General features: G+C 38.6%; 1 protein-coding gene across 8 annotated transcripts in view; it reads left to right on the forward strand.

The window, feature by feature from the left end:
* Positions 1–21822, forward strand: part of WWOX (WW domain containing oxidoreductase) — a 674139-nt gene that overhangs the window by 175129 nt on the left and 477188 nt on the right. For all 8 annotated transcript variants that reach the window (XM_065567631.1, XM_065567632.1, XM_065567633.1 and 5 more), the window contains 2 exons: positions 15233–15418; positions 19344–19608. In XM_065567631.1, coding sequence (XP_065423703.1) covers positions 15233–15418; positions 19344–19608 — 451 coding nt within the window. The remainder of the gene's footprint in view (positions 1–15232; positions 15419–19343; positions 19609–21822) is intronic.

Consider the following 21822-nt stretch of genomic DNA (forward strand, 5'->3'; position numbering starts at 1 on the left):
TAATGACGAACGGTAGAAACATTGCCATATTTTAGTACTGACCATTCTCATACTGTTAGAAGAAAGAAGCATTCTGATTTTACTGCTTCTTGGTTCTTAACATGTTATATGCTTTACCAAAGAAAAAAGTATAGAAGGCAAGTTAAGGATCATAACTTTTTTGCCTGTGCAATTCTTAACTTGATTTGAGTGCTGCAGTTCCATGTCATTGTCACCCAGTCTGAACCATTGAGTATACATATATCTTTAAACCAGAAAGGGGAAGCATGCTCAATTCAAATTTTCCTGGAGGACTTAAAATCTGCAAAAGTCTCTCCCATTGCCATCTAAAGCACGAGACAATGTAGAATCAATTTCTGAATGCAAATCATGTCCATTTTGTTTTTGTGCAGTATATTAGAGGTAGCAGCTTATCTCCTTTGGCTTTATTTTGTCTTTCTGTTATGGAAAGATTTCTTATTTTTTTACTCCTTTTTCATTGCAGTTTGGAAAGTGTCACTAGTACTTTCTTAGTGGTAGTATACTATAGGTCAATGTTTTTAGCCACAGCTTTGCGTTACATCCTGAACCCTTGCACGCACGCACTCTCTCTCTCTCTCTCTCTCTCTCTGTGTGTGTGTGTGTGTGTGTGTGTGTGTGTGTGATCTCAAGTATTCCAGAAAAGCTTAAAGTTTGTGTCTGTCATAAGACTTGTGGGGGTTTCACCAAAATGAGCTTTGAACAATATTTTTGTTTAAATTGTGATGGTGGATGGAAGCCAGATGCCGCACACAGCTGTGAGGATTAGATCTTTTATCTGATACAGAGGAGCAGGTACCTCCTTACAATCATCTGCACTGGTAGGGGAATGGGCTAGAAGGCCTACTATATCTTTCTATTTCTGATTTCTGTGATTTAAACTGTATCTAGGTATGCTCAGAAAAGCGATTATGTAGCAGTAGTGTCTTGTTACTATGTTGCCTGCTGTGTGTGTCTTGCAAAACATATCTGTGCACTAATAACTGTTTTTATCTGTAGTTTATTATTATTATTACAGTAGTGTCCAGGGCCCAATTGGATCAGTCCCCTTGTACTTGGTGCTGTACAAAGAGAATTCAGGATCTTACAATCGTATGGATAGATTGTGGTGCATTCTTCACACTTTCTCAGGAGAGTAAGAGGCATCCAGAGCACAGCGAGCAACTTCTCTAGCGCTCCTGTACCCTCTCCCCCTACGTGTAGGTGGGAAGGGGTGGAGCCTTGGCTGCTAGAACTCTCCCCCGCCCCATTGCAGTGTGTCAGCCAGAATAGCTGTGCTTGTGCGTCAGGAGATATATGCTGTGCCAAATCGACAGCTTTTTACAATCACCAAATGCCTGTTTCTCGAACCCTGGCACCGTACCATAAAATAGCAGCACAAGAGAAACACGAAAGTGTCTTCTGCTTCCTACATCAATGACAAAATTATCAGCTGAGTTCTGATTCCTGGGTCTAAGTGGTGGTGATATGTGGAGCAAAAAGAGCACAGATTTTCAGATATCAAGTAGTGCTGCAGTGCTGTAATTAAGGAGAAAGGGTAAACAAACCTAATTTGATATGTAAGCAATTCTGGGATACAAATGGCAATCCCAAGATGCAATTTTTACAATCCCTTTTCTGATAATAACCCTGTGAGTGGAAAAACAATCTTTCTCTCATCTCCCTTGCCTGTCGTCACCAGGCTACGGAGCAATAAGGAACTATTTGATCCTTTAAAAATGTAATTTTTATTGCAATGCATTTTGCTAAAGAAGCCACTGGTGTTATGCTCTGTTTAACCTCTTAGACTTCTGGAGCTGAAGACGGGTCTCTCAAGCTCTCACAATAATCTCCTCCATCCATTATTGCCTCAGTGGGAAGCACCCGGGCTCTTCGTCAGCTAACATCTTCAGGGGCTGCTCCCCTGTTGACTGGAACTGAATAAAACAGAGTGTGGGCTTGGATGCTCAAGCCCTCTGACCTCCCAGGTGCTGATTCTGACTCTAGGGAATTACATCAGATAAAAGGCTGGAGGGAAGGATATCAGGAGATGCACTGAGTATGCTCAAGGTCCCCCCATTATTCTAGATGAGGTGCAGGTTTTTCCTTGTCTAACAGTAAACCAGGGAAGAACCTTAAAGGGGTCACGTGATCCAAAGCCCTTTCCCTGGGTAAGAGATCTAAAACTGATCCATTCCAGTATAAAGGCTTTTCTGAACTAGAAATACCCAAAGCATCAAAGCATGAAGCATCCTTGCAGGGGGTTTCAGAAGCCAGTCAGACAATTTCTAGTTAGCAAATCCTGGTCATTGATCAAGCATCTTTAAAAATAAATAAATAAATAAAGAGAGGGAGGGAGGAAGATATTTGTCTCCTTTAGAATATGAGAGTCTGAGTATTTCTGATAGCAACTTGAAGAATGAAAACAATTGCATTGTCACAGGGTGACTGGTGCCTTTAAGGGGGAGCCAGGTTCAGTGCACCTGTGACTCATCAGCTGACTTCCAACTGGCCTTTAGAAAAAGCACCTGAACTGCATAAAGGAGAGCTACCTGAGAGCAGTCTGGAAGAGTCAGGGAGAGGCAGATACCCCTCAGCTGATGGGGTAAATCCTTGGTGGGGTGTATGGGGTTAATGCAATCCTTCCTCCTGCTGAGGGTAGAGGGACCACCAGGTGCCAGTAGTGGGAAAGAAGGGGAGCCGTCTGACACAGTCACTCCAAATGGGGAATTTACCCATGGAGAAGAGGAAGGGTCCTGGTTGCAGTATGCCTAGGGTCCCATATTGCCTTACTTTGGCCTGGTCACATGGGTGATGGACAAGCGTCCATAGGTAGAGAGGACTGTAAGAATTAAAAAAATGCTTAGAAAAATGACTCCACCTGAACATGGGTTGTGGCTAAATATTCCACAGAAGCAAATTCTTCACAAAAAAACAGCTCAGGAACATTATACTGTTGTTGGTTAATTTCAGAGTCCAATTTCAGTCACAGCTTGGTCGCATCTCTGAATTTTAGCATGGATTGTGGCATGTGGTTTTATAATCCTGATTTGCTGACCCATCCATCCTCTCCACCACCATGGCTGCACTTTAACCTTTCCCGTTGAAATGATTCTCTAAGTAAAAGTGTTAGCAGTTGGATGAGGTCAGAAGAACGGGGGGAGGGATAGCTCAGTGGTTTGAGCATTGGCCTGCTAAACCCAGGGTTGTGAGTTCAATCTTTGAAGGGGCCACTTAGGGATCTGGGGCAAAATCAGTACTTGGTCCTGCTAGTGAAGGCAGGGGGCTGGACTCAATAACCTTTCAAGGCCCCTTCCAGTTCTAGGAGAGAGGATATCTCCATTAATTAATCAAAAATGTATTTCAGTCCTAGCTGTAGTGGACCTTACTACTGAAGTTGTATAAGACACACCCCTTTTATCCATATCCAACCTTCTCCCTTTCAATAGTTATAAACCCAGATGATTTATTGGATGTCTCTGTTGTGGAAACCTCAAAGAATTTGCCTCTTTATGATTGTCCTAAAAACCATTGAGCTAAAAACCATTGATTTGGCATCAGCTGCATTTTTGTCCAGTTGAAAGGGCCAGACCATCCAGTTTTCTGTATCAGGAGGTGATTAGGCTTTAGAACTGCAAAATAGTGACCAAGTCTTCTCTTAAATGCTTTATCCAGCACACACGATATGAGGGATTGGGGTTTGCATTATCACCCTTTATAAACACATTTGCTGCCCTGATGTACAGGCATGCATCATAGCATTTGCATCTAGTTCATTTGTAACTGTGTTTGATGGTTCTGGGCTCACGAGTGGACAATCGCAGTATTGCAGTTGAAATTTGAGGTGCATCTCCTACCATGCCTTCTGGCTCAAACTAAAGCCATCTTGATCCAGACAGTGGAAAAATCAAACCAATTTTAGTTAAGGAAGAAAATAATAAAATTATGTTGCTGAAAGATCTGATTAATTTGGGGAAATAACATTTTTAGAAGGTATTTCAATTGTATATACATTCATCACCATTTTAAAAAGGCAGCACTTGCCAGCCATTACCATTTAGTAGTATTGAAGCTGAAAGTAACACTTTACACTTACACAGCACTTTTCATGCATAGATTCTCCCTGCAGTTATTTTTCTATTTTTAAAATAAGCTATGTCTGTGGTAAGATTTGGCAGTTGCTGACTGTTTAATTGTTCCTATTGTAACAGAACAGCGGTTAAAAATTATGTTTCTGCACTTGAAAAGTTTAGTCTCCTTTTTCCTCATCCACACCCAAGTAGAGAGGACCAGACTTTCGGTTGCTCTCCTTACCTGCACCCTAGCAGTCTGTGAATGAACTATTTTTTCAAGCTGCAAGCAGAAGGATGCTGAGATCTTGTGGGTGCCGTTAAGATTTCAGAGTATGCTAAAAACTTGCTGCAGAATATTACTCCTCTTTGAATTTTCCTATACTGGAAATTTGTTAGATTGTGTTCACTCATTTTAACCACAAAGGAATCATATGGTTTTATACATAATATATATAAAATTAAAGCTCTTTAGTAAATTGTTACATAGTTAATGCCTGACATCTAATCCACCCCAAAAACTATGTGGATATGATTTAAATGAATAATCAGCATTCACATTATGCCAGTATGCTTAGAAGTTCCATAGAAGATTTTTGTGCCAGATACAATTGTTGTCACTGCATATTGTACTTCAGAATTTGAATATATTTTCTTTATAAATCTGTAAAAATCTATTAATCCCTTTGGCACGTATAGAAATACCTTCCATGAATTAGAACTAGTAACAGCTGAACTATTCAATTTGTCTTTTGAGCTTAGAATACTTTTGGCATTCTGTCAGTGCCACTCAGACATAAAGCAATGTTCCAGCCAACATTGTAGATTTAAGAGACATCTAAAAAGGATCCAGGTTGACTTAAATATGCAAACAAATGCATAGCTCAGAAGTTACTATTGAAGACAGCAGATATCTTGCATTTAAATAAGATCAGAGGCTGACTACATTTATAACATACATAGTAAAATTAGGGTGAAACTTTTACATGTGGTGGTATTGAGCTTTTCTAAAACCTGGAGATTGGCTGACTGCGTAAATGTTTTCTCTTTTCTAAGCTCCGCTACACTGTTACTCTGTCTTGGTTGAAAGTGTCAAGCTATGTGGATCCAGCAGCTAATAATCAGTATTTCTGAAAGTAAAAACTTAAACTTGACCCCACCTCAGTGGAAGCAGAGATCTTGCTCACCAGATCACTTCAATTTCATTTGGTGTATCAGATATAGATATGAGTCTTGTGAACATCTGAGACTGTAGGAGCTGTTTTTACCATTCAAGGTACCCAAGTACTGACTTTGGACATTTTGGCTCAGTTTGCATCTAACTTCTTGGCTTTGAAAATAAAGAGAATGAAAGAGACCACTTTCTTTTGAACTTGTTTGTGCTTTCTCTTTAGTACAGCCAAGATCAATGCTGCTTTTGGTGCCAGAAGGATATTTGAAACTATCTTTGGTGACATCTCTGGCCAAAGCTTCAGCATAAGGGGTAATACTGACAGACTTCAAAGTAAGTGCCCCCACCTTCACCTAGAGCAGGAGTTTTTTAGGTGGTGGTTATGCTTAGAGGGTCAGAGAGTAGAGCAAAGCATCAGAGGCCCTCCGAGGAATGCAGCTTTACTACAGACCTGGGCCCTAATTTATTGTATAAATTTGAACTAAAAGAAAAAACATCAATCTGTGATATTGTTAGTGATCTATGTTTATGAAATACAAGTGTACAGATTAAATAATAAAATTCCTGTTCAATTCTCTAATGAAAGGTGAAACACAAATGCTTAGTAGAAACCCTACCCCATAAAGAAACAGCAAGCAATAATAACCCCTCAGTTCTCCTTAATCGTTAAGTCAAAAGCCGGGGTAAATAGATGGGTCTTCCAGCATGCTTAAAAGCTCAAGCTTTGTTAGAGAAGTGAGGAGGGAAAGTTCCATAGTTGCCTCCAGATCCCACATGTCTACATCTGTGGGCTGTTAAGTTGAGCATTTTGTATGACAACACCTCTTGGGGAGGAACACAGCTATAGACTGTTTAGCTATAGCCCCAAGTAGAGCATGCTTCACTAATCCAGTTGGAGGTGATAAAGGTCATGGATAACTGATGAGGTCAGCTGGCAAAGAAAAGGTCACAATCTCCTGTTCTGGCAGGTTGGGTGGGGGAGAGAGAGAGAGAGAGAGAGAACCTTTAAACTGAGCAAATTTTAATTTGGGAATCACTGAGATAATAAATATGGCACCTAATAATGGCATGATAAGAGAATCATTTTCTGAGTAGAAATACACTTTAGAGGCAGAAACTATGTTCCTGAATAAAGAATCCAATCTATTTCCACAAGATTTAACGAACCATGAGGGCCAAATTGGGTATATAAGCAAGTAAAATATTTATGATTTAATAAGCATGATTAAAAATCTTCTGCTGCACATGAAGTAGTAAGCATTTTGCAGTTTTATAGCTTAATGGGTAATGAGAGAATAAAAACAGTGTGTGTGTATTTAATTGATATTTTAATTTTAACAAAACATGAATATCACAAAGGACAGCAGTAACTATTTAGTATATAGTTTAAATATATTTAGTCTTTTGTGAAAAGCATCAGACAAGAGACAGTCAAAACACACTGAGGCAGAATCATTGGGCAGAAAAGTATGGTTGCTTTACTGGTGATGTGAGAAGGGCCACTCATTTGCCAAATGTCTTAATCCTAGAATCCAAAAGCTTGTGTTTTACTCTGGCAAGGTTGTATTTCTTCATTAGCTGTTCCCAAGGTGCAGGGAATCCCAGAGGATGTCAAAGTACATCAATTTTTATCATAATATGAAATTTTTCAGATCTGAATGGCAGCATGCAGCTGCTGGGGGTTTTCTGAACTCTATTACAGTTGCACATATCTCTAGGCAAAACCGAGAAAGGAGTTGTCACTGGCAAGTAAAATGTATGAAATGTTTTATTGTTCAAATGATCAACCATGGTCTTGAAAACATTTTCTAAGGACTTTGCTATTCCCATGATAGGTGTCAAAAAATAAAAAACTACAAAAAAAGGAAGGTTACTTTTTTTATAATATACTTTTTCTGCTGTTAAGGGGTGCTTTGTGCGTATGGGTAAAAATCGTACCTCTTGAAATATATGCTGAAACAACAAATCATTCCACAATTATTGTAGAAATTAATACTCATTGTGCACTTCCAGCAGGTTTATGTTTTGTAAGTGCTGCCTGTAAATGTTTATAAAAAAATGAATTACAATCAGGGTTTGGGGGGGGGAAAAAGCACTTGTACACTTGAAAGTGTTCCAGGTGAGTGCCTATAACATCAGAGTAAAGTTTACCAGACTCTGGACACTTTCCTTGCTGCTACCTGTAGCATTCTGGGCAGCAGAGAGAAAAGCTTCTCCTCTTTCATGCCTGAGGTTGCAGGGATGAAAGACAATAAGGTAGCTTTCCAGTGGTGGAGAAAATCACCACTGCAATAGGATTTAATGGCAGGAAAAAGAGAGAGGGCAAAGCTCCTTTTTCTTCCCAACAATCAGAAAGGAGGGAAACCTGCCAAGTTATATAGGTGCTGAGCTCAGACCAATGTGAAAGTTGGGAGGGCTCACATTAGCATCCAAGGAGAGTGGGAAGTCTAGTCTTCCTACCCCAACTCCCATGCTCACGTTTTCAACAGCTAGGAGAGTGAGAAATACTAAAAGTGGTGGGGAGAGATATACTGGCTTGCAGAGACTTCCATGCAGAATAGTAACATGCATTTTGGATTTCATAGCTGTGCCATGACACAGGAACTGGACCTAAGATAATGTTTTTTCAGTTTGGTTTGAAATGCTGCCCTATGGGGGCATATTAGGACGGAGTGGAGAGCTGACATTTGTTCTAGTTTGTCCCAATATCCTAAGTGTGGCACTTTCTGTGAGAGAGAGAGTTGTAACTGACACCAGGTTATAACCCTGTGAAAGAAAGTCCAGTGTGGTGGATAATGGTGCCTGAATATGGGAAATGTCCCTCACATGACTCCAGTAGAAGAAGGAAGCCAGACATACTGGTATGCTTGGATGATAAAATCCTTTCTAGTGAAACGGCGCAAACTGATGAAATGTGAGGCATACCTCAAAGTCTGGAACATTTAGTTTATCTGTCTCAGTGCTCTCAAATACAGAGACTCTTGATCTGAATTTAATAATATGCCCTACTCCTGTTGGTGAACAGAGGTGGAATCCTGGGTGCTGCTTTGGGTTTCTGCAGGATTCTGGGGAATCAGGGTCTCTGGAGCCAATATGGAGTGACTAAGATGCTCTAAATCAGTTCTTCCATAACTTGTTTGAGAAGTTCAGGAGGAGTGGTAGAGGAGGGAAGGTGCATGTCTAGGGACTGAATTGGTCAAAGGAGAAGGTATCCACAGTAGTAAGTCAAAACAAAACAAAAAAACTTGACTCACCTTGACCTTTATTTTTTTAAGTTCATTCTGTAAACATTTCAAATGACAAAGTGTGTGTGGTGGGGGCAGGGGAATTCCTAAGCCCCAGGATTTCTAATATCACATAGCATGTGTACAGTGTGTAAAACAGGTGAATGTATGAGTCATGGCATGTTGACAAATTAAACTCTATCTGAATTCTCTTTATTTCAAATCTAACTCCATGATGTAGTTTAAGGTGAAATCCCATGTTTAGATTATTTTTGTAGGAGTTCTGACGGTGGGATAGGTGTGAGAAAGGCCAACTGCAGGGTAACATTGCACATGTTGTATGAATTATTTCCTGATTTTTTAAAGGCAGAACCTGCCTTCCTTGTTCAGATGTTGACCTTTTAGTTTTATATGTAGAGGAACAAGCCCCCCATAAAGAGGAGAACTAGGCCTGTCTGCCAGTCTATTGACATCTATCTAACATCTATGCTCTTATATCACCATAGTATCTGAGAACTTTCCCAGATTTAAAAAAAAAAAAACCAGCAATATCAGTATTTTCCCCTTCCTTCACAGGAGGAAGGAGTAAGTTACTTGATGAGATTAGCTGGCTTTTTATGTATGTCGATTGTTATGCGAGAGGACGTACTGCCAGGAAAAAAACAAGACAAAAGGGTGAGTTTTACATTTAGTTGTGAATGCAGTCAGATATTGGTCACTCTTATTTCTTTTTTTTTAAGAAAGTTCTGGATTTACAGAAGTGCTGAATAATGTAGGGGAGAGGACTGAGCTGTACGGGCTTGTTCAGATGAGGTTTCTGGAGGCAGATGGACAGTTGCCCATAATGGCTTTGGAGTTTGAGCTGAGGGAAGGAGCTAAACTAGTTCAGTCCATTTCCATTTACCCATGCAGCCTCTTGGAGGTGGGGAAGGTGTATTTGCTGATCAACAGTGTCAAACGCTTCAAAAAGGTACAGCAGGATGAGAGTGGATGTATTTCTCCTGTCTGTGGATAAGAGGAGATCATCCATCTGGGCTACAGGTGCTGTCTGTGTATCTTGCCTTGCAGTGAAGCCTGTCTGACAGGCATCTGGAATACAGGAATCTGACAGATGGCATTGGAGGCTATTTTTTGCTGTCTTCTCAATCAGCTTCCTTAGAAGAGGGAAGTCAGACATTAAGCAGTAGTTTATAAAAACACCAGCATCAAGCGATGGTTTCTTTAGTACTGGTTAGACTATTCCATGTTTTAAGATGGTTAGTAGATACCCTCATAAATTCATTGCGAGTCTGATAGTCGGAGCTCTAGGTGTTCTCTACTATCCCACCATGTAAGAAAGACAAATATCAGAGTCACAACTGGTGGCTCAAATTGCCCTCATTATTACCATGACTTCTGTTTGTGTAAATGGGCTGAATTTCAAAAAGATGAGCATGGTTCTAGGCTTAGCTTGGTTCTAGGCTAAGCTTATTGTTCCTCGTGGTCCATGATGTCTTTGATATGGATGCACTTTCCGTGAAATAAGATGTTTTTTCACAGCAAGAGGTGCCCAGTTTCTCTGGTTTATTGGAACAAGTCTGGGTTTAAAGTTATGTGACAGAAAAGTTCTGTGGGTTGTGACTTTGCTTCTTCTATAGCAGAGGAGAAGTCACAGCTCTCTACATCCATTTGTGGCTGTGACATAGGTCTACAGTTGCTTATGGGACTTAGGGGATATGGCAAAGCCTTTTCTGTTGAATTTCTGTATAATTCCAAACAGTATGAACTTTTCAAATCACTTGAGAAGTGCCCCAGATGGTGTGACATTCTGCTTCATGGGAAGATTTGAGAAGTATTCCCTTTGCATAACGTTCTAGTTAACTGTTTCATTGCATTTTAAATGGGAGAACACCAAAGCCAAAAACTGCATTGACATTTTGGTGTGTTTGTTTAACCTCCTAATGCATGGGCTACATTTGTTGGAAAATATTATTCTTCCATTTGTAAATTTCCAGTAATTAATTCCCTTGAAAGTAGCTACTGCTGCACAGGGCCAGTTCACAAGACTGTTGACAGATCATAGTTTTGCATCATATGCTAACAAATTGATTGTTAAATTCCATAACTAATTGATTTATAGAGATGACTTAATTTCCATATCTCATTCATTTATTAACATATTCTGTATATTTTCAAACTGTGCAGTTTCTATTCGGATTACTTTATTTCTTCTAATAGTAGATTCAGCATAGCACATATGATCTGAATAACTTGTCCAAGAAAAGAGTTAGTGACTTGTCATGGATATGTGCAGTGCACAAGGCTGGAGATATTTTCAAGACATTAATAGAAAAAATACCCTTGCTACTTCAGAACACTTTTTACAGTTATCAAATTCGAATTACTCATCAACAGAGAGAGAGGGGTTTTTTTTACAATCACAGTACCACTTGCAGTTAAAACATTACATTCTTGGGTCTGCTATCCTGGGGATGGTAAGAAACGGTGACATTGTACTGTGGTAGAGCCGCTTATATGCTGGTCCCAATACATACTTCAATTGTAATGGTAGAATGCATTAGCTCAGTTGGTGCAGTGTAAGTCACTAGCTGAAGACATTTTAAGGAGACATAAGGGTAAATTTTCAAAACACTGTACAAGGTTTTAGCTGTCTGGTGCTTACAGAAATGTCAAATAGGAGTCATGCAGTTAAAGAGCTGCCTCATAATGTCAACACTAGGCATAAACGTAACAGAAAATCCTGCCTTGGTGCTGACTTTTTTTGTTGCTATTTACCTGTACCTTTGATGAAGAATAGTAGCAGGCTACTTTAAATGCAGAAGATTATTTTATAGGGGTCATAACGAAGGCTAATGCAGACCGCCCCAGTTTCTCAATAAACTGGTGAACTCAAGGTCATGGTCCTGCTATCCACTAAAACTATTTCAGTCATAAAGCAAGGCTTTAGTATCAGATGTGTGGCGTGAATTGTCATGTAGCCTGAACATTCAGATACTGCACAATGAGATGTTCAGTGATAAAAAGCACTGCACCTTGGAAACTAGAATCTGCCCTTGGTGGTTGAAATTCATGATCGTACAAGGGCTGTTACATGGCTAATGTGAAATAAGTAGGTGATCTTTGTTCCGTTCTTATTGGGTAGGTGTCCACATCACAAAAAAACTCACATCACACTTGACACTTATTGGCCCCTTGTTAGCAGCCTCACTAGAGAGACCAGGGACTTAATGGACGTGGATCCTGAACTATCATCTCAGTCCAAAAGGTGGTCCTTCCAGAACTGAAATGAGGCTCTGTAGCCATCTCTGCTGATACTGCCCTCTGGGTAAAGAGGACTTCATTTTCCAGGACTGTAATTCTTGCATCATTTACAAACACTAAAATTAACTAAAAATAAAAAATTCTGCTACTAACCATTTAGCTAGGGAATTTGATTAAAGTGTTTCTATTTTTATTATTTGTATATTTTTGTACAGATAAAACTAATTCTTGTGATAGAATACTGTAGAGATTCATAATTTTAGGGACTCTCTTGAATCTTAATTACTTTTAGTTTAAAAAAAACCTTTTAGTAAAAGATGTTATTTCAAAAATAAAAACCTCATTAAAAAGAGGCAGGAGTAATTCTCTCTTTTTATAAAACTCAATTAAATGCCTTTACAATTAAAAATTCACAGTATTTTATAGTTTTATATTCTGGAATCCTGTTTTTAATTAATTGAGCTGACAGGTTTAGGTACAGGGTACATATTTTGCCTCTGGTAGTTATTGTATAATTAGCATTAATGAAGGATATTAAAATGTGGTTAGGTAGAATATAGTCCAGGTTCATATGTGGGCTCATTCTGTCTTATTGTGTTCTCTTACATCAGATTGTGTCGTTTTATGCGGTGTTCATTTGCCTTATACATTTAAAGGCCAACTGAAAGTAACAATGAGGGATATTCTTTTTATTGTCATCGGTGTATTGAGAATTCACAATGCAGTGTCTTGTCATAAAGTCATTGCCAAGTACCAACTACAAAATTTATATTAATGTACCTCACAAACTAGCTTTTTATTTTTGAGGAAAAAAGATGTCTTGTATCTAGGACACTAATTCATAAATTAAATCATCAGATAAATATGAAAAAGTGAGATAATGCATATTCACAGTGTAAGCAGAAACTAAATTAAGCACTGTCCCTTGATTTTTATATGCTGAAGATCTGCAAAAATTAATGAAAGTTGGTTAATGGTGTATCTATGATAAATGTACACTAGGCTAACCCCTGCCCCTTGTCCCCAGCAGGTGCATACTAGAAAGGCAGTGTATATGTGGAGATGTTTAACAGGCCATCCACTGCATTAAATAGAGGTTTGGGTGCCTGTCAGGGAGAGACATGGGTGTGGTCAGTGAATCCATGGTGACATAGCTGGAAGGGACAGTAGCCTTTATAAGGGAAGCGCAATAAGCATGGGTATAACTACAGCCTATGAGTTGGAGTAGTGGTGTTCCTGAGCAGTTTTATGGGTGCTCTACACCTGGGAGGGGGCCCCTTCATTCTGACACTGATGGACCTCCACTGTGTCATGTCAGCCAACTTGCAGTTAGTGGCAAATGACAGGATTTGATTCACTGTCGATTCGTAATTCCAAATGGTTAAAAGTGCCTTATGTAAATCAAACTTACAATTATGAAAGAACTGCATGAAGATCAATAATTTTTAATATTTAAGTGCTCAGTGTTTCCTGTTGAGTTTTTATTTGTACATTTCAATGGATTTTTTGCACATCTCTTTTGTGACCTGCTTTCCTGTCTTTCACTTAGTCAGGATGTGTGCACACATCTGAGGGCAGCATTTGACCTGTAATATAGATCTACATATTTCAAGATGAGGCCAATAGGGGAGACACACTGGTGCCATACCATGGTTTCCACTGTTTACATACTGCAGCACAGTTCTAAATCAGTATTATACTCCTGTCTAAAAAGACATGTATATATCTTATCTGCAAATGCATTCTTACAGAAGCTTCACATAAACTTTCTGAGGTGATACTGAGTCATCTAATACTTCATGAGATGCATTCTCTGAAGGTTTGTGACTTTGTATTCCTTTCGGCAAGCACAACATGCACCCTCATTTTTTTGTGCAAAATAAACTGAGGGCAGAAATGAATACTGGCATTTCATATCAGTGTTGTGCAGTTGCAATTCAGGTATGGGGCAAATTGTGCCTACAAAAGGAAGGTTGCCCTTTTGAAAATACGGTCGTATGTTTCTATGTAAGTATTCTGGGTTGGTCATCCTTTGTCCCTTCCATCCATTCCTACTGTGTGGAGTGGCATTGCACAGGTGAAACACAGGCAGACTTTGACCCAGGATGCTTGAACAGAAACATAGAGCCACATTTTCAAAAATGCAGCCTCCCTTTCGCATACTTCGAATATCCAGAATTTATTTTGCAAGTGTAAAATGTGGGAGCAAAAGAAAGCAGAAGCCCCGCCCACTAGAAAATTTACTTTATAAAGCTTCTACGTGTTTCAATATGTTCCTCTAAAGATTTCTGTGAAGCTTCTGCAAGAATGAACCTAAAGATAAAAATATGGGACTGTTGACTACTGATCAGACATCATTACATTACTATTTCAGAACTGTGACATAGTGAACTGTTTCTGGGTTTCTAGTTTAAATTTATTTTTAACTAAAGATTTTTATCTGTCTAATCTCATTGATGATAACATTCTCAGTATTGTCATATTAAACTGATGTCTGTCACCCCTTTTTTAATTTCCCCCAAAGTCTTTTAGATAATTAGGCTGTTATTGAAGGTGGGATTTTCAACAGTGCTTAAAAGGTGCTTAGTGCCTAATTATCTTAGGCTTCTTTGGAAATCCAAGTCTTAATTTTTGACATTTCTCATAGGATTCTCTATGTAGAATCCCAATACTGGGACGCCTGTGACCTGCTGCTGCAGACTTGGAACCATCTAGAAAAGTGGTGATCATTGGCTTGTGCACTTGTCCTCTCATGGTAGATAAGGAAGCATGGCCCACAGCCATCCCATCAGCAGGCAGTGGGTACTTGAAACAGAAGACAAACGAACCATTCTTCTGTTTCCCTATACTTGCACTTCGTTCTATTTTAAATTATACATTTTTGGGTTGGTTAGCTGCTTGTAAACATTAGAGCTTTTTAGCGTGACTTTGCCTATTTGGGAGTTAAATACGTGATATGGCTGACAGATAAAAAGTTGGGTTTTAAAAGGTGTCAGGTCTGCAGTACTTAAATGTCCATAATGTCTGTGCATGAAGGTGACTTGCATGGAGACTGCTCAGTTTGTGTTATCTTTACTCCTTGGGCACATTAAGACCAAGAATATGGGGTAAAATTTCTATGGTTAGAGGAATTATGTTTTGCAGATGCAGCCTGTCAAATTTGAGCCTGTTCCCTACTTTGGAGGTTTAATGACATCTGGAGTAGAATATCTGGAGGATCTGTCTAATATATCTATGCATGTCAGCCATCCATCCAGTGTCCACTATTTTTCTGACCATTCCAAACCCTTTGTGTTTATGGTGGACTTGGAGATGCAAAGTATTTGAGCTCCAGTTGTTCAGTTACCTTTGTTTTGTTTGTTTGTTTTTCCAGTGGAAGTTCTGAAATTATAAGAAGGTGGCATAAATCACAATCACAATACATTTAATTACATCTAATTCTTTGTACTTTTTTATTTACTTGATTTGATTTAATTTTTTAATGTCAGTGTATCTTGTTGATGATTCAGGCCACTCCACATGCTGATCTGCAATGCTGCTGTTTTTGCTGCTCCATGGTCCTTGACAGAAGATGACCTAGAGGCCACCTTCCAGGTGAATCACCTGGGGCATTTTTACCTTGTCCAACTTCTTGAAGACATTCTACGCCGCTCATCTCCAGCAAGAGTTGTGATGGTTTCATCAGAATCACACAGGTTGGTTAAAATCACAATATGTTCTTGATTTAGCTCTGACTGTTCCTTTTTGCAGTCTTTGGGATGAAACCACCACACTGGAAACACCAAAGTTTAAAATAAAAATACCAATCCTATAGTGCTTACTCTTGTTTGAGCAATCATTTTTTAAGTCAGTAGGATTTACTCATATATAGGATCTGTCCCTGAGATTCTATGTGCAAACAAGTTTCATAATACTGCATAGGTCGGTCTTGGTCACTCTTTGTATGAATGCAGATTTTTCACTGCACTTCAGGCCACTCATTGATTTTGCTAGGAGATGGAATAATAATTGATTAAATCTGAATGGCATGACCTTTATTGATTTGTCATTCAACAACTTCAACATCTTACCAAGAAGAATGTGCAGTTATTCTAGCAGGAGAAACAATGCAATTAAAGACTGCTAGATGAAATCCAATTGTTTTATAATGAGAAATTAGGGAATTCAATGCAGACATTAGCTGTATAATTGTAGGAAGGGAAGTTTGTTAGCTAGTCTATATTAGAAATCTGGCTGTGCCTCTTTTGGTTAAATTTTCAGTTAAGATATCAGATGGCACTTCTCTCCGATTACCTTTAGGAGTACAATTTGGCAAAAAGCACAATATGAAATTTCAAACATGTTTGCAATGATTTTAGAATGTTTTTAATAACTGAAGAGAAGGAAGTTAAGACAAAACAATTACTACCTGAAGTAGATTATGGCCCAGATTTTAAAGGTAGTTAGGCATTGCTGCACTTAACGTTGCAACAGAAAACTGATTTAGACGCCTAAATCCCTCTTTCAAAAGTGATTTAGGCAATAAGGAGTCTAAATCCCAGCTACTGTCAATGATATTTTAGTGCAGCAATGCCTAAATACCTTTAAAAATCTGGGCCTCAGGGCCCAATTCTGAATTCTTTCTGCATCCAAAGCACATGCTGGCTTCAGATTTAGTTCAGAATGTGCAGAGATTGCAGGATTATTAGGCCCATCATGGCCTGCTTTAAAACATTATTGTTGATTTCTATTTCACTTTTTTGCATGGTGTGCAAGAGATTTAGCAAAGCAAGAGGAAAAATGTGCAACTACTTTTATTTATTTATTTCTGCACTGTTTTAAGAGACCCAGAATGAAGCTTATTTTTTTAATCATGTTTCCATAGAATGTAACCCTGGAGACCCGGTAGAGAGAGACCAGCCAAGGGTCAGACTGAAATCTTTATCACTTCCAAACAGAGGGGCTTATGGTATAAATGACACACTGAAGATAGATTTACTTTTACCATTTTAAATTTATGACGGCTGAAATGAAAGGAAGCAATAGAAAATGCCAGTAATAATCCTCCCTGGTGTTAAAAGACATGAAACATCTAGTAATTAGGTGGTAACAAAATCTGGACATCCTTATCTTTGCAAATCACACCAGGTTTGTGAAAGCAAGTTGTAGAGTCCTGTTAGGAGTGAGGGAGGCTACTGTGGGGCAGGCAAGATAGCTCTAGAAATAAATCTGCCAACTCCAATCACTTGCCAGATGTGGAGGGCACAATGGGATATGTATAAATGAGCTGTTATTTAATGGCAGATTATGTTGAATTGTCAGCTGCTTGTTTCCCTTTGTAAGCTTGTATCTCAAATAGTATTTTAAATGACATCTTTGGTTTTTTTCCCCCTTAAGTGCTGTGTGGAACTAGAGCTCATATCTTTACACAGATTTATCTTTGTTTTGAAAAATAAGATTATTTTAAAGTGCTCGTTGCTAACTGAATGAGATGAGCCAAGTTTTATGGAAACCTAACAAAAAATAAGTCACTGTGCATGTCAGAATATAATTACTAATCCAGCCTATTGCTTTTCTGTTTTAGGGGTTCATTTCTTGTGTCTTAGATCATATTTAAACATTTAAAATAATTGTTAAATGGCTGTTTTTTCTAGCTGTTCAGTGACAATAAGCTGATGCAGAGACCTAGTTTAGAGAGCAGGTCTTAATAAGTAGTACTTTCCAACTTACTTGAGAACTCTGAGCCTTAAACCGTATTGTAAAACAGAAGTGTTGGTATCTAATTACTTCCATAAACCTTGGCTGAATCTTTTTGTTGGAATCAAGACTCCCTGTTAGGGGGAAAATAAAGTCCTATGTTTGCAGAAATTATTATGCTAGACTGCTCTGAGGCAAAACATTTATTTGCCTCTCTGGTCCTTTGCTCAATTTTATTTACTTATCTGGATTTGGTGCAAATGAATTGAGTTAAAAGTCATTTTATAAGTAGTTTAAGTACATCATACGAAAATAAGAATAAGAATAATAAGTAAATTGACTTTCCTCCTATCTTTATTTCTGTATAGTTAATTTGATTGTCCAACATAGTGAATGGCGCTGCCGACGTAAGACTGACTCACAGGATTGGGCTGAAAATGTGTCGTTACATTCCTATTGTGTTAATGATAGACACAAAACACTGTATTTGTATAGTATACTTTGGTGTTTTAGACAGCTACTAAGGGCTTGATTAGCAAAGTCTGCCACCCTTATTCATGTTGAGTAATAATTTACTCCTGGATTAGTCCCGTTGATTTCAGAGTTGTGCCCTAAATAAATGTGAAAATTATGAAAGAGGCATTTTATTACCTGAGATCAAATGAGGGACTGATTCTGAAAGGGACAAGGCATTGTCAGCTCCTATTGACTTTGGAAGCTTGTAGGCTTTTTATCTATGTATTTTACTGTTTTTGTCCTGACATAAGTTTAAGAAACCCCAACAAACACAAACAAAGCAGTCAATTGCTTAATTTGGAGTATATAATGCAAAATCAGGAAAGGCATTTTAAAATATTTTTTTATAATGTACACCACAATTCTGTTTGTCCCTCATTTCCCCAGCTGATTCTGAAAGCTCTACATATTGAAGTGAGTTTGCTAAACCTCCCGCCCGTCCCCCCCACCCCCACCCCCTTAAAGTAGCACTCTTGTGTGGAACATAGTTTTGCAACTATCAGTGATATTTATTTCTCAGCACTAATGCAAACTGGTAATTTAATAAACCAAAAATGTAAGGATGGATAGAGAACTATCTAGAAAATAACTTTTTTTCATGGAAGTGTCTTTAGTACATTCACTACTTTGTTATTATTAAAAAAAGAAAGAAAGAAACAAACAGCTGGTGTTTAATGACTCTGTCAGACCCAATTAAAAAACATCAACTAGTTACTTTGATTTGTGTTCAGTCATGTCATGGGGATACTTAAAAACATTATAGTCTGCCAGAACTCATTTTGGCTTTGTTTACATTTATCTTTTAAACATATAAGACTATTGATGGCAAGTAACCAAGGTTATAACCACTTTATAATCATCAATTTTTAATCTAAAAAGAGTCTAAGAGGCAGCAAGAGTCATCTGTAGTTACTTGGACACTTAAACTAAAATATGCAGTACTTGAGCATTAGATTAAAATAATCTAGGAAAAAATGGTTAAGAATGAATACTGTATTACTCTGCTTTGAAAAGCAGAAATCTTTTATTCTAAATGATTTAAATGTATGTTAATCATGTGAGTCTTCAAAAACAAAACTAAAATGCTGATTTTGTTCCTGTTGCAAAAGAATGTAGTTCATATAGTATACAGAAACTATGGCTTTTAAATAACCTTTCTGTTAGCATGGATTTAATGGGTTATCTTTTGCTTCTGATGTGAATTTATTTAATACTTTTACTCCCATATAACATGAAGTTATTTTTGAGGACCACAAGCAATTTCTATTAGATTTTAAAAAACTGCTAAGCAAATTGTGTGTTGGTTGCAGTCCAAATTCTGCTGTCATTTGCAACAGCACAACCTTTGTGACTTCCAAGAAGTTGTGCGGTTTTAAATGAGAGCAGAATTTGGCCCAGAATGTCTAAAGCACGTGTACTGTTTTTTAGATTTTCAGAAATTAAAGATTCCTCAGGAAAGCTTGACTTCAGCCTGCTTTCTCCATCTAAGAAAGAGTTCTGGGCTATGGTGGCCTACAACCGTTCCAAGCTTTGCAATATATTGTTCTCCAATGAACTAAACCGCCACCTTTCTCCCCACGGGGTGACTTCCAATGCAGTGCATCCTGGAAATATGATCTACTCATCCATTCATCGCAACTGGTGGGTGTATACCCTGCTGTTTACCTTGGCTCGGCCTTTCACCAAATCCATGGTAAGTGAATGCCTTGCAGCATTTTACACATCTTCAGTTTTTAAATCATGGGAGTGGAGTTATAAAAATCCAGATGTACATATTTGCTTTAACCTTTTGCCTCTTATAAATGCAAGCACGGTTTTAATGGTGATCATGCTGTCAAACCTGTGAGCTGTAGTAAAGGGTCCTAAAACCATTTGAGATGAACTTTCTATGTATTACTTTAGATTGACAATGTTGGAATGCCTGATTTCCGTTGCCCTGTTAATGGGTAGCTGCACATATTAGGGGTGGAATGCTGTGGGGTTAGTGATGTGCTTCAACACACATTTAAAGAATTTAAAAAGTTGTTTTGAATTTTCAATTAAGTGCATGCTCAGGTACATTTGGTATGTAAATAGATGAATATGGAGGTGCTGTGATTAGAGAACCTTGCTAATGACATCATTGATGGCTGAGGGAAAGCACTTTCAGTGTAAACCCTTCTTTTTCAGAGGCTTATAGCTTCCTGGTGAATATCATCTTCCTTATCCTTATTCTTAATCCAAAGGCAGTGGTTTCCTTGGTGTTTTTTTTATTTTTTTTAAACCAGGAGTGTGTGAGGAGGTGTGGGAGTGTGTGTGTGTGCTGGTGGTTGTTTGGTACGTTGACTTATATATCCTGGCTTGTATACAAATTACACTATTATGTTTATAAAAAGATTATAACAGTGATTTAGCCTAAACTAGCCTATACTATAATCCTGTTCACTTATACTAAATATAACCCTAACCCATAACACCTTGCACTTGCTGAAGTAAGCATTTGGCACAAACAGATAGGAAACCTGTCAAAATCAAGATATATTCATTCTATGTCTTAGTACAAGCTAAGAAGTATCTTAACGGATCAGTACCTGGAATTCTAGTATCCAAAACAAAGATAAGGAAGAAACAGAACAACTAGTTAGGGAACTGGAATATACCAATGGGTTGGTTTTCAGTTCGTGTAAAGAAATGTGTAACTTGTAAAATCATATAGATAATACCAGCTGAAATGTGTAACTTGGGGAGCACACTTGCATAAGGTGAATGTATTGTCACTGCATGGGACTGCTCTTTGAAGACGTATATCATATAGCATCTTTTTCCTGTACCATATTAATAAACCTGTCAGACATTGGTTATTTGGTCTCTTCAGTGTATTTCATAATGAACCAAAGTGTGGTCAAGAAATTTACTATACAGTTTATCAACAGGTAGAAGCCATTTTTTAACTATCTGAGCCAGGGCCGGATCCAGCTTTTTTGCTGCCCCAAGCGGCGAAGAAGGAAAAAAAAAAGATAAAACCGCGATCGGCAGCACTTCGGCGGCAGCTCTACCGTGCCGCTTCATTCTTCCGCGGCAATTCGGCAGTGGGTCCTTCGCTCCGAGAGGGACTGAGGGACCTGCTGCCGAATTGCCGCCGAAGACCCAGACATGCCGCCCCTTTCCATTTGCCGCCCCAAGCACCTGCTTCCTTCGCTGGTGCCTGGAACCGGCTCTGATCTGAGCATGGAAAATATACTGACTGACAAGACATTTTCAGACACTTCTTTCTGTGTTGGGATAACCCCCAAACTTGCCTGAATTTAAAACATACCACTCAATGGATAGAAGCCCCTTGGATTCATCTGAAGAAATTTGTTGAGAGATAAAGTTGTAAGTACCCAGTGCATGAGGTGTGTCCAGGGGTTTGCCATTTGAGGAGCTAGATAGTCAATATAGTAATCTCAGGTTCCTCCCGCCCCCAAAAGTCACCAATGTATCATTTTAGAGAACAATTTCTGCAGCCTTTGTACATATTTTCAGACAAACTGTATTACAAATGGATTAATAATTACAATATTTCAGTAAAAAGCAACAGAGGATCTTGTGGCACCTTTAAGACTAACAGAAGTATTGGGAGCATAAGCTTTCATGGGTAAGAACCTCACTTCTTCAGATGCAAGAAGTGAGGTTCTTACCCATGAAAGCTTATGCTCCCAATACTTCTGTTAGTCTTAAAGGTGCCATAGGACCCTCTGTTGCTTTTTACAGATTTAGACTAACACGGCTACCCCTCCAATATTTCAGTAGCCCCCCATAGAATGATGAGTTAGCTAACAGAACTTCATGGCTTGAAAGGATTATAAATAATGCATTAAAAATGTGTCTACCTACTGTTTGATTCCCTACAATGGGCCCTTTCCAATGCCCACTGAGGTCAATGGGA

Source organism: Chrysemys picta, chromosome 14 (genome assembly GCF_011386835.1).
Source record: "Chrysemys picta bellii isolate R12L10 chromosome 14, ASM1138683v2, whole genome shotgun sequence".
NCBI classification, from domain to species: domain Eukaryota; kingdom Metazoa; phylum Chordata; order Testudines; family Emydidae; genus Chrysemys; species Chrysemys picta.